Here is a 12520-nt window from a genome sequence, read left to right as displayed (position 1 = left end):
AGCGCCCCGCCAGCAGCAGCCCAGAAGTAAGGGTGTCAGCACCGTACCATGCCACTCTTACCCTGCGCCGCTGCTGGTGGCGGCTCTGCCTTTGGAGCTGGGCTCCCGGCCAGCAGCTGCCGCTCTCCGGCTCCCAGCTCTGAAGGCAGCACCCCGCCAGCAGCAGCCCAGAAGTAAGGGGAGCAGCACTGAAACCCCCTCCCCCCATAATAACTCAGAACCCAGAGCAATTAGCTGTGAACTCACGAAGCCTGAGCCGTTCTCTGCTGCTCCTTACCTTGTGCTTGGCCAGCTCGATCTCACAGCTCTGCAGATCCAAGCTCAGCGGGGTCTGGCCCTGCAGCTGCTCTGCCGTGTGGGAAATCCACTGCAGCAGCTCCTCCAGCTGGTTCTGGAACTGCCCCAAGGCCAGGAGCGCCGCTTCCAGCTGGTGCTGGGAAAACCAATGGACCCATCAAACGCAGCCTCCCTGGAGCCATGGCCCCCTGCCCCACAGACCCCTGCAGTCAGCTAGGCCAGCTCCACCACTGAACAAGTAGAGCCTGTTTGTGCCAGGCACAGCAGGAGCCTCAAAGGAGAGAAATCACATGACCAGCACCCACAGATCCCAGCTCCCTGGGCCTAGCAGCTGGGTGACCACCACCCACGGACCTCGGCCCCCACCTCCCTGGGCCTGGCAGCTGGGTGACCAGCACCTACGGACCCCAGCTCCCACCTCCCTGGGCCTGGCAGCTGGGTGACCAGCACCTACGGACCCCAGCTCCCACCTCCCTGGGCCTGGCAGCTGGGTGACCAGCACCTACGGACCCCAGCTCCCACCTCCCTGGGCCTGGCAGCTGGGTAACCAGCACCTACAGACCCCGGCTCCCACCTCCCTGGGCCTGGCAGCTAGGTGACCAGCACCTACGGACCCCAGCTCCCACCTCCCTGGGCCTGGCAGCTGGGTGACCAGCACCTACGGACCCCAGCTCCCACCTCCCTGGGCCTGGCAGCTGGGTGACCAGCACCTACGGACCCCAGCTCCCACCTCCCTGGGCCTGGCAGCTGGGTAACCAGCACCTACAGACCCCGGCTCCCACCTCCGTGGGCCTGGCAGCTGGGTGACCAGCACCTACAGACCCCGGCCTGGCAGCTGGGTGACCAGCACCTACGGACCTCAGCTCCCTGGGCCTAGCAGCTGGGTGACCACCACCCATGGACCTCAGCCCCCACCTCCCTGGGCCTGGCAGCTGGGTGACCAGCACCCACAGACCCCGGCCCCCCCTCCCTGGGCCTGGCAGCTGGGTGACCAGCACCTACGGACCCCAGCTCCCACCTCCCTGGGCCTAGCAGCTGGGTGACCACCACCCATGGACCTCAGCCCCCACCTCCCTGGGCCTGGCAGCTGGGTGACCAGCACCCACAGACCCCGGCCCCCACCTCCCTGGGCCTGGCAGCTGGGTGACCAGCACCTACGGACCCCAGCTCCCACCTCCCTGGGCCTGGCAGCTGGGTGACCACCACCCACGGACCTCGGCCCCCACCTCCCTGGGCCTGGCAGCTGGGTGACCAGCACCTACGGACCCCAGCTCCCACCTCCCTGGGCCTGGCAGCTGGGTGACCAGCACCCACAGACCCCGGCCCCCACCTCCCTGGGCCTGGCAGCTGGGTGACCAGCACCCACAGACCTCGGCCTCCACCTCCCTGGGCCTGGCAGCTGGGTGACCAGCACCTACGGACCCCAGCTCCCACCTCCCTGGGCCTGGCAGCTGGGTAACCAGCACCTACAGACCCCGGCTCCCACCTCCCTGGGCCTGGCAGCTGGGTGACCAGCACCTACAGACCCCGGCTCCCACCTCCCTGGGCCTGCAGCTGGGTGACCAGCACCTACGGACCCCGGCCTGGCAGCTGGGTGACCAGCATCCACAGACCCCGGCCTGGCAGCTGGGTGACCGGCACCTACAGACCCCAGCTCCCACCTCCCTGGGCCTGGCAGCTGGGTGACCAGCACCCACAGACCCCGGCCTGGCAGCTGGGTGACCAGCATCCACAGACCCCGGCCTGGCAGCTGGGTGACCGGCACCTACGGACCCCAGCTCCCACCTCCCTGGGCCTGGCAGCTGGGTGACCAGCACCCACAGACCCCGGCCCCCACCTCCCTGGGCCTGGCAGCTGGGTAACCAGCACCTACAGACCCCAGCTCCCACCTCCCTGGGCCTGGCAGCTGGGTGACCAGCAGCTACGGACCCCAGCTCCCACCTCCCTGGGCCTGGCAGCTGGGTAACCAGCACCTACGGACCCCAGCTCCCACCTCCCTGGGCCTGGCAGCTGGGTAACCAGCACCTACGGACCCCAGCTCCCACCTCCCTGGGCCTGGCAGCTGGGTAACCAGCACCTACAGGCCCCAGACTCCCCATCACCATGGGCCCAGCAGCTGGCGAGTGACCCTCGTGACTCGGGGAGGCTGAAGACCCTACCTGTCGGCTGACAATCTCCTCCTCCAGGCAATCCCAGCGCTCCCGGAAGTCACTCAACAAAGCTGGGGGGCCTCTGTCCTCAGCCCCCGCATGGTGCCGCAGGCTCTCCACATCCACCTTGCACTGGTACAGCTCCCTCTTGAACTCCTGGTGGGACGGGACCACAAGCATGGGGCTTGAGGGCACCTCCAGGCACCTCCCAGTACAGCAGCCCCATGGCGCTCTGGCTTGGCACCCACCCAGCACTCTTATCGGGGATTCTGCTCTGGTCAGGCGTTCCCCCTCCCCATCTTCTCGAGGATGCGTGGGTCTGGCCAGGCCCAGGCGGCTGCCCCACCAGAGGGGCAGGGGTACCAGCCCTGCACCAACCTGGTACCAACCTCCCCAGGCCTACATGGGACCCAGGGCCTACATTTCCATCTGTCCAGGGCACCAGGTGCAGCCTGAATCCTGGGCCCCTCCCTGTGGGGAAAGCAATCCCACTGTACAGCACCCGGCGCAGCTCCCCACATCCTGCCCCACGTGGCTGAGCCGCCACCCCCCCACTGCCAGTGTCTACGGTGCCAGGGAGAAGGAGTGCCTCACAGGGCACGGGCTCTGCCCCAGCCAGGTGCACCGTGCTGGGTCTCCTGTGACAGGTGAGGGGCAGTGCAGATGGGTGCCAGCCATGCCAGCAGATCCAGTGCCACCCCAGCAGTGTTTGCGAAGGGCAAAGACCCAGAGCATTTCCCACCTTCAGCTCCGCCAGCTGCTGCCTCACCAGCTCCAGGTCCCCCCCAATCAGGAACTCCTCCGCCATGCGCAGCTCGGCCATGGCCAGCCAGTCACAGAGCCCCTGGGGAGGAAGGCAGGGAAAGGGGGTTAGGGAGGGGAACCCCCCGTCATGGGGGCACGGCCATGCACACACTCGCTGGTCCCTAGGCTGCCCGAGCACGTGAACAGTGCCAGCTGCAATTCCTCCAGCAGGAACATGGGCACGGAGCAGGGACTGACAGCACTGCATGGCCAAGAGGGCAGCTCCGGAGACAGCAGGGCCTGCTCGCTCCAGAAGCTCCAGGGAGGGTGAGCCTGTAGAGCTGTCCAGGTGGGGTGATAAGCTGGCCCCAGCCAGCCAGACCCCAGCTCTCCCCAGCTCTCCTGCCAGCCAGACCCCGGCCTTGCCAGCTCTCCCCAGCTCTATCGCAGGGCAGACCCCGGCCCCACCAGCCCCTTCCGCCTGCCCATCCAGCCAGGCTCCTGTCTCCCTGGGGGGCAGCCCTCAGCCCAGCCACCCCCTCCTGCCGGCCCATCCAGCTCCACTCCTGTCTCCTGGGGGGCAGCCCCCAGCTCAACCAGCCTCTCCCTGCAGCCCATCCAGCCAGGCTCCTGTCCCCCGGGGGGGCAGCCCCCGGCCCGTCCAGGCAGGCTCTTGTCTTGACAGTGGGGGGCAGCCCCCAGCCCAGCCAGCCAGGCTCCTCTCTCGACAGTGGGGGGCAGCCCCCAGCCCATCCAGCCAGGCTCCTGTCCCCCGGGGGGGCAGCCCCCAGCCCATCCAGCCAGGCTCCTGTCTCTCGGGGGGGCACAACTTGGTCAGAGGAAGGGCGAGGCCCAGCAGAAGCAGCCAGGGAGACTCGGCCTCAGGGACGTCCCTCCCAAGGGGGGCTGGTGCCCAAGGGGTCTCTCCCGCATTCTCAGTCGCAATCGCCCTAGTCCTGCTACTGGCACCAGCCCATGAGCCGCCAGCTCCGCAGGCCAGGACCCCGGTTGCAGCCCCAGCGGCTGCAGGGACCCTTCCCCTCTGGGCTGGAGGCTGGTGCCTGCAGACCCCGTGGGCTGTCCCTTCCCCTCCCTGCCACAGGTCCGACCTGTCCCCTGCTGGCACCCCATGGCGGCAGGTTGGGGCTGAGGCTGTGCGCGTCGGGGGGCAGGCGGCGCACGTGGGGGGTCCCGAGGGCAAGGTCTGTCCACGCACCTGCATGGCCTTCTGGTAGCGTAGCGAGGCCTGGAGCTGCTCTTGCAGGCGGCCCTGCCGCTCCGTCCACACCTTGCTCAGGCTGTGCCAGGACGAGTAGAGCTACACAGGAGGGAGCGGCACCGACATCAGCCTAGCAGTGCCCCACGGAGCCCCCCGAAGTCCCACTGACCACCCCACGGAGTGCCCCGACTGCCCCTCAGGAACCCCAGCCCCAGGGACCTGCCAAGTGCTCCACAGAGCCCCCCGACTGCCCCACGGGGCCCCCCAGAGCGCCCCATGGGGTCCCCCTGACTACCTCATGGGAACCCCAGCCCCAGGGACCTGCCGACTGCCCCACGGCACCCCCGACCTACCCCATGGAGCCCCCCGAAACCCCCCCAACTACCCCACGGAGCCCCCCGACTGCCTCACGGAGCCCCCTGAGTGCCCCATGGGACCTCTCTGACTACCTCATGGGTACCTCAGCCCCAGGGACCTGCCGACTGCCCCGTGGTGCCCCCGACTACGCCACAGGGCTCCTCTGACCGCCCCACGGAGCCCCCCGAAGCTCCCCCAACTGCCCCATGGAGCCCCAGACACCTGACAACTGCCCCACGGAGCCCCCCCATCTGCCCCACAGGAACCCCATCCCCAGGGACCTGCCAACTGTCCCACGGGGCCACCCTGACTGCCCCATGGAGCCCCCCAACTGCTCCACGGAGCCCCCCAACTTCCCCACGGGGCCCCCCAACTGCCCCACGGGGCCCCAGCCCCAGGGACCTGTGAACTGACCCATGGAGCCCCCCGACTGCCCCATGGGAACCCCAACCCCAGGGAACTGCCGACTGTCCCATGGGGCCCTCCCAACTGCCCCACGGAGCCCCGCGACTGACCCACAGAGCCCACCCATCTGCCCCACAGGAACTCCATCCCCAGGGACCTGCCAACTGTCCCACCGGGCCACCTCGACTGCCCCATAGAGCCCCCCGACTGCCCCACGGGAACCCCAGCCCCAGGGACCTGCCAACTGCCCCATGGAGCCCTCTAAATGCCCCATGGAGCCCCTCCATCTGCCCCACAGGAACCCCATCCCCAGGGACCTGCCAACTGTCCCACTGGGCCACCCCGACTGCCCCATGGGAACCCCAGCCCCAGGGACCTGCCAACTGCCCCATGGAGCCCCCCGACTGCCCCACAGAGCTCCCCAACTGCTCCACGGAGCCCCCCGACTGCCCCACGGGAACCCCATCCCCAGGGACCTGCCAACTGTCCCATGGGGGCCTCCCGACTGCTCCACGGAGCCCCCTGACTGCCCAACAGGAACCCAGCCCCAGGGACCTGCCAACTGCCCCACAGCACCCCTGACTACCCCACGGAGCCCCCTGACTGCCCCACAGGAACCCCAGCCCCAGGAACCTACTGAGTGTCCCACGGATCCCCCCCGACTGCACCACAGAGACCCCCAACCGCCCCATGGGAACCCCAGCCACAGAGACCTGCCGATTGCCCCACAGAACCCCACCCACTCTGCCCACAGAGCCCCATCTGGCCCCTGGGAGCCCCACCCATTTGACCCCACAATGGCCTGACACACATGCTCCAAGGGGCCCTCTTAGGGGACAGGTTGTGCGCCCCACTTCCCACCCTTCGAGGGCCGGGGCCCTGTCACACCCCCTCACATCGTCCAGGCTCTTGGTAACGTCTGGTTTGTCCGGGTCGCCGCAGGACGACATCAGCTCCACGCCCAGGATGCCCAGTGTGTCCAGGTCGTTCTGCAGCACGTCGATCTCCTCTCGCAGTGCCTGCGGGGCAGGGACAGGGGCTGGGTGCCTGGCCTCAGGCACATGGACAGGGGTCCACAGCGGGGCCCTGCCCCACGGACTGAGCCTGGCGCTCTCAGCCCGTCTGCTGTCCCCGGGGTGCTGTGAGAGCGTTGCCAACCACGGGGGCCATGGCCGGCCAGGCACTGCACCCCCTGGCCCCCTGCCCTCCTCCCTCATCACAGCCCCTGTCTGCTGTCCCCGGGGTGCTGTGAGAGCGCTGCCAACCACGGGGGCCACAGCTGGCCAGGCACTGCACCCCCTGGCCCCCTGCCCTCCTCCCCCATCGCAGCCCCTGTCTGCTGTCCCCGGGGTGCTGAGAGAGCGCTGCCAACCACGAGGCCACGGCCGGCCAGGCACTGCACCCCCTGGCCCCCTGCCCTCCTCCCCCATCGCAGCCCCTGTCCGCTGCCCCCAGGGAGCTGAGAGAGCGCTGCCAACCACGGGGCCATGGCCGGCCAGGCACTGCACCCCCTGGCCCCCTGCCCTCCTCCCCCATCGCAGTCCCTGTCTGCTGTCCCCGGGGTGCTGAGAGAGTGCTGCCAACCACGGGGCCATGGCCGGCCAGGCACTGCACCCCCTGGCCCCCTGCCCTCCTCCCCCATCACAGCCCCTGTCCGCTGCCCCCAGGGAGCTGAGAGAGCGCTGCCAACCACGGGGCCACGGCCGGCCAGGCACTGCACCCCCTGGCCCCCTGCCCTCCTCCCTCATCACAGCCCCTGTCCGCTGCCCCCAGGGAGCTGAGAGAGCGCTGCCAACCACGGGGCCACGGCCAGCCAGGCACTGCACCCCCTGGCCCCCTGCCCTCCTCCCCCATCACAGCCCCTGTCCGCTGCCCCCAGGGAGCTGAGAGAGTGCTGCCAACCACGGGGGCCACGGCCGGCCTGGCCCCCTGCACTCCTCCCCCATCACATCCCCCGTCTGCTGTCCCCGGGGTGCTGTGAGAGCGCTGCCAACCACGGGGGCCACGGCCGGCCAGGCACTGCACCACCCAGCCCCCTGCCCTCCTCCCCCATCACAGCCCCTGGGCCCTCGCCAGTACCTGCATGGTGCAGAGCCGCGCCCGGACGGCTTCAGGGTCAGAGCCGGCTTCCTCCAAGTCCAGCACCATCTGCTGGGTGTCTGTGAGGCTGACGGCCAGCTCAGCGAGCCCCTGCCAGAACCGCTCGGCCAGAGCCAACAGGCCCCTTAGCCACCGCTCCCGCTCCTCGGCCTGCCCGCAAAGGCAGCGCCACTGGCTGCACAGCTGCTCCGTGCGCTCCTGGATCACTGCGAGACAGGAGACAGGCATGAGGGGCTGGAGAGAGGCAGGGTCCCGGAGCAATGCCACCCTCTGTGCCACACCCCATCCCCAGGGGCACCCTCAACAATTCTGACCTCCCCAGGGTCCAACAGTGCAACTCCCCAACCTCAGGGGCACTGACGTCCCATCCCCAGGGACCCTGCAGCACTGCCACCCCCCAGCCCCAGGGGCATCCCCAACAATTCCCCCATCCCCAGGATCCCGCAGCAATGCTGCCCCCCGGTGCCACAGCCCAGCCCCAGGGGCTGTGACGAAGTGAGACTGTTCTTAATGCTTTCTCTGAATACTGTGTGGGTGCCTCAGTTTCCCCTATGCAGTTCTTAAGCATCTAGGTGGGGGGATGTGACGAACTGGGAATGTTCTTGTTTTCTCTGAATACTGTGTTGGTGCCTCAGTGTCCCCTAGGCAGTTCTTAAGTATCTAGGTGGTAGAATAAGGGTGTGTGATTGCTGCAAAGCCAAGGGCCAGTGTACATAAATGCCTGAAAAAAGAACAAGAGGACTTGTGGCACCTTAGAGACTAACACATTTATTTCAGCATGAGCTTTCGGGAGCTACAGCCCACTTCTTCAGATGCACAGAATGGAACACACAGACAGGAGATATTTATACATACAGAGAACATGAAAAGGTGGAAGTACCCATACCAACAGGAAGAGTCTAATCAACTGAGAAGAGCTATCGCCATCAGGGGGAAAAAACTTTTGAAGTGATAATTAAGATGACCCATAGAAGGTGTGAGGAGAACTTAACATAGGGAAATAGATTCAATTAGTGTAATGACCCAGCCATTCCCAGTGTCTGTTAAGGCCTGAGTTAATTGTGTCTAATTTGCATATTAATTCGAGTTCAGCAGTCTCTCTTTGGAGTCTGTTTTTGAAGTTTTTTTGTTGCAAAACTGCCACCTTCAAGTCTGTCACTGAGTGGTTAGAGAGGTTGAACTGTTCTCCCACTGGTTTTTGAATGTTATGATTCCTGATGTCAGATTTGTGTCCATTTATTCTTTTGTCCTTCCAGACGCACGAACATGATACAGTTCTGCGGTGACCCAGAATCCTACTTTCGCCGTCTCCAACTCAAAGAATACTTCCAACACACCTCTGAACAACATACTAACCCACAGAATCCTTCCTACCAACGCTATAATAAAAAGGATTCTGCATGGACTCCTCCTAAGGGTTGAAACAACAGACTGGACTTCTACATAGATTGCTTCTGTCAATGTGCACGGGCTGAAATTGTGGAAAAGCAGCATCACTTGTCCCATAACCTAAGCCGTGCTGAACACAATGCCATCAACAGCCTCAGGAACAACTCTGACATTGTAATCAAACAGGCTGACAAAGGAGGTGCTGTCGTCATCATGAGTAGGTCAGAATACGTACAAGAGGCTGCTAGGCAGCTCTCTAACTCCACATTCTACAGGCCATTACCCTCTGATCCCACTGAGAGTTACCAAAAGAAACTACACCATCTGCTCAGAAAACTCCCTGAGAAAGCACAGGAACACATCTGTGCAGACACATGCCTAGAACCCTGACCAGGTGTATTCTATTTGCTACCTAAGATCCATAAACCTGGAAATCCTGGACGCCCCATCATCTCAAGCATCAGCACCTTAACAGCAGGATTGTCTGGCTATGTGGACTCTCTCCTCAGGCCCTATGCTACCAGCACTCCCAGCTATCTTCGAGACACCACTGACTTCCTGAGGAAACTACAATCCATCGGTGATCTTCCAGAAAACACCATCCTGGCCACTATGGATGTGGAAGCCCTCTACACCAATATTCCACACAAAGATGGATTACAAGCCATCAAGAATAGTATCCTCGATAACATCACAGCCAACCTAGTGGCTGAACTTTGTGACTTTGTCCTCACCCACAACTATTTCACATTTGGGGACAATATATACCTTCAAGTCAGTGGCACTGCTATGGGCACCCGCATGGCCCCATAGTATGCCAACATCTTTATGGCTGACTTAGAACAACGCTTTCTTAGCTCTCGTTACCTAACGCCCCTACTCTACTTGCACTACATCGATGACATCTTCATCATCTGGACTCATGGAAAAGAAGCCCTTGAGGAATTCCACCGTGATTTTAACAATTTCCATCCCACCATCAACCTCAGCGTAGATCAATCCACACAAGCGATCCATTTCCTAGACACTATGGTACTAATAAGCGATGGTCACATAAACACCACCCTATACTGGAAACCCACTGACCGCTATACTTACCTACATGCCTCCAGCTTCCATCCAGGACACACCACACGATCCATCCAGCCAAGCTCTAAGATACAACCGTATTTGCTCCAATCCCTCAGACAGAGATAAACACCTACAAGATCTCTATCAAGCATTCTTAAAGCTACAATACCCACCTGCTGAAGTCAAAAAACAGATTGACAGAGCCAGAAGAGTACCCAGAAGCCACCTACTACAGGACAGGCCCAACAAAGAATATAACAGAACACCACTAGCCGTCACCTACAGCCCCCAACTAAAACCTCTCCAGCGCATCATCAAAGATCTACAACCTATCCTTAAAGATGATCCCCCACACTCTCACAGATCCTGGGAGACAGGCCAGTCCTCGCTTATAGACAGCCTCCCAACCTGAAACAAATAGTCACCAGCGGCCGCACACCATACAACATAAACACTAACCCAGGAACCTATCCTTGCAACAAAGCCCGATGCCAGCTCTGTCCACATATCGATTCAAGTGACACCATCATAGGACCTAATCACATCAGCCATGCCATCAGGGGTTTGTTCACCTGCACATCTACCAATGTGATATATGCCATCATGTGCCAGCAATGCCCCTCTGCCATGTACATTGGCCAAACCGGGCAGTCTCTTCGCAAAAGAATAAATGGACACAAATCTGACATCAGGAATCATAACATTCAAAAACCAGTGGGAGAACACTTCAACCTCTCTAACCACTCAGTGACAGACTTGAAGGTGGCAGTTTTGCAACAAAAAAACTTCAAAAACAGACTCCAAAGAGAGACTGCTGAACTCGAATTAATATGCAAATTAGACACAATTAACTCAAGCCTTAACAGAGACCGGGAATGGCTGGGTCATTACACTAATTGAATCTATTTCCCTGTGTTAAGTATCCTCACACCTTCTATCCTCCCTGATTGAACTGACCTCGTTATCTCTAGCTTGCTTGCTAGCATATATATACCTGCCCCTGGAAATTTCCACTACATGCATCTGAGGAAGTGGGTATTCACCCACGAAAGCTCATGCTCCAAAACGTCTGTTAGTCTATAAGGTGCCACAGGATTCTTTGCTGCTTTTACACCTTCTATGAGTCATCTCGATTATCACTTCAAAGGTTTTTTTTCTCCTGCTGATGAAAGCTCATCTCAGTTGATTAGCCTCTTACAGTTGGTATGGGTACTTCCACCTTTTCACGTTCTCTGTATGTATAAATATCTCCTGTCTGTGTGTTCCATTCTGTGCATCTGAAGAAGTGGGCTGTAGCTCCCGAAAGCTCATGCTGAAATAAATGTGTTAGTCTCTAAGGTGCCACAAGTCCTCTTGTTCTTTTTGTGGATACAGACTAACACGGCTGCTACTCTGAAACCTGTCATAAATGCCTGCCACTCTGTCTCCTGGCAACTGCTGGCCTGGGCCCTTCCTCTTAGGTGCCAGCTGAAGGTGTTGGAGACAAAGGGATCAGGTGACCTCCTGGGGGGGGAAGGGACACAGCCCAGGGAGAAGGGGCTGGGGGGGTTCAGTTTGGAGCTGACTGGAAATGGAGGGGCCCCGACAGCGCTTGGGCTTCCCAAAGGGGCTGTGGCCTCCCTGGGGGTCCTGTTGTCTGTACCTACAAGCCTTGCTTTGGACTCTGTTCCTGTCATCCAGATAAACCTTCCGCTTTACTGCCTGGCTGAGAGTCACGGTGAATCGCAGGGAGCCGGGGGTGCAGGGCCTTGTCTCCCCCAAACTCCGTGACAGGGGCACCCTCTACAATTCCCCCCTCCCCAGGGTCCAACAGTGCCACCTGCAATCTCCCAACCTCAGGGGCACTGACCTCCCGTCCCCAGGGTCCCGTAGCACCACTGACCCCCATCCCAGGGGTGCCCCCCAGTAATTCCTACATCCCCAGGGCCCAGTAGTATCACCTGCCCCCCCCTCAGCCCCAGCCCCCGCCCCCAGCAATCTCCCCACCCCGGGGCCCTGCAGTGCCACGCTCTCTCCCCAGTTCCGGGCTCACGCAGCTTTCACTGTGCAAAGGGGCTGGTATGTGGGGTGGGAGCAGCCTGGCCCCCGTCTGTCTCCCCCACACAGGCAGCAGGCTCAGCCCCTGGGGGTGTCTCGGGGTCGGGAGCTGCTGGTGCTGAGTACCTGTGCCATGGGACGACCCCAGGCAGAGCCTCACGGGCTGCAGACACCGGTACCTTTCGCTGCAGCATCGGCGTGAGCCATCTGCTTGCTGGCCAGTAGCTCGGCCCCCTGGCTGCGCACGGTCTCCAGTCCCACCCCCAGCTTCTCCAGCTCCCCCAGCGCCAGGCTGTTCTCACAGATCTGCTCCCGGAGGTGGGCTGCATCGCCCCGGACCACGGGGGGGTTCTGCACACGGCCCTGGAGCCGCTCCAGGCTCTCCAGCAGAAAGTCCATGCGCTCCATGAGCTGTGGGAGAGAACATGGGGCCGACCAGGGGTTTCTTGGGGGCCCAGCTGCCGGGTGGGGATGGGGATGGGGCAGGCTGAGAGCTGGGGTGCGGTTCCCTCGAGCAGGGTCCCACCCGGCCTGGGCAGCACCCAAGGACCCATCGGTCCTTCAGGCACTCTTAGGGCCAGCTCCCCGGCCCCTGGCCCTTCCTGGGCATCGAGCCATGGCTCCGGCCAGCCCATCACTCGCTACCCAGAGCATGTGGGGTGGGGACATCGGGCTGGCTGCGCCACTGGAGACACTGGCTGAGGTGCCCACTGGCCAGGCCAGTGCACATGGGGGCCACATGCTGGGCTCA

The 12520-nt window shown here is 62.3% G+C and overlaps 1 protein-coding gene across 3 annotated transcripts in view; it reads right to left on the bottom strand.

Annotated features, from left to right (window-relative positions):
- Positions 1-12520, bottom strand: part of LOC127044436 (microtubule-actin cross-linking factor 1, isoforms 6/7-like) — a 119242-nt gene that overhangs the window by 65723 nt on the left and 40999 nt on the right. For all 3 annotated transcript variants that reach the window (XM_050939287.1, XM_050939289.1, XM_050939288.1), the window contains 7 exons: positions 11949-12180; positions 7252-7478; positions 6069-6191; positions 4408-4509; positions 3190-3291; positions 2457-2603; positions 278-433 (listed from right to left, as the gene is read on the bottom strand). In XM_050939287.1, coding sequence (XP_050795244.1) covers positions 278-433; positions 2457-2603; positions 3190-3291; positions 4408-4509; positions 6069-6191; positions 7252-7478; positions 11949-12180 — 1089 coding nt within the window. The remainder of the gene's footprint in view (positions 1-277; positions 434-2456; positions 2604-3189; positions 3292-4407; positions 4510-6068; positions 6192-7251; positions 7479-11948; positions 12181-12520) is intronic.

Source organism: Gopherus flavomarginatus, chromosome 2 (assembly GCF_025201925.1).
Source record: "Gopherus flavomarginatus isolate rGopFla2 chromosome 2, rGopFla2.mat.asm, whole genome shotgun sequence".
Classification (NCBI taxonomy): Eukaryota; Metazoa; Chordata; order Testudines; family Testudinidae; genus Gopherus; species Gopherus flavomarginatus.
Note: the sequence above shows the minus strand (reverse complement) of the source record. Positions and strands in the feature narration are given on the sequence as shown.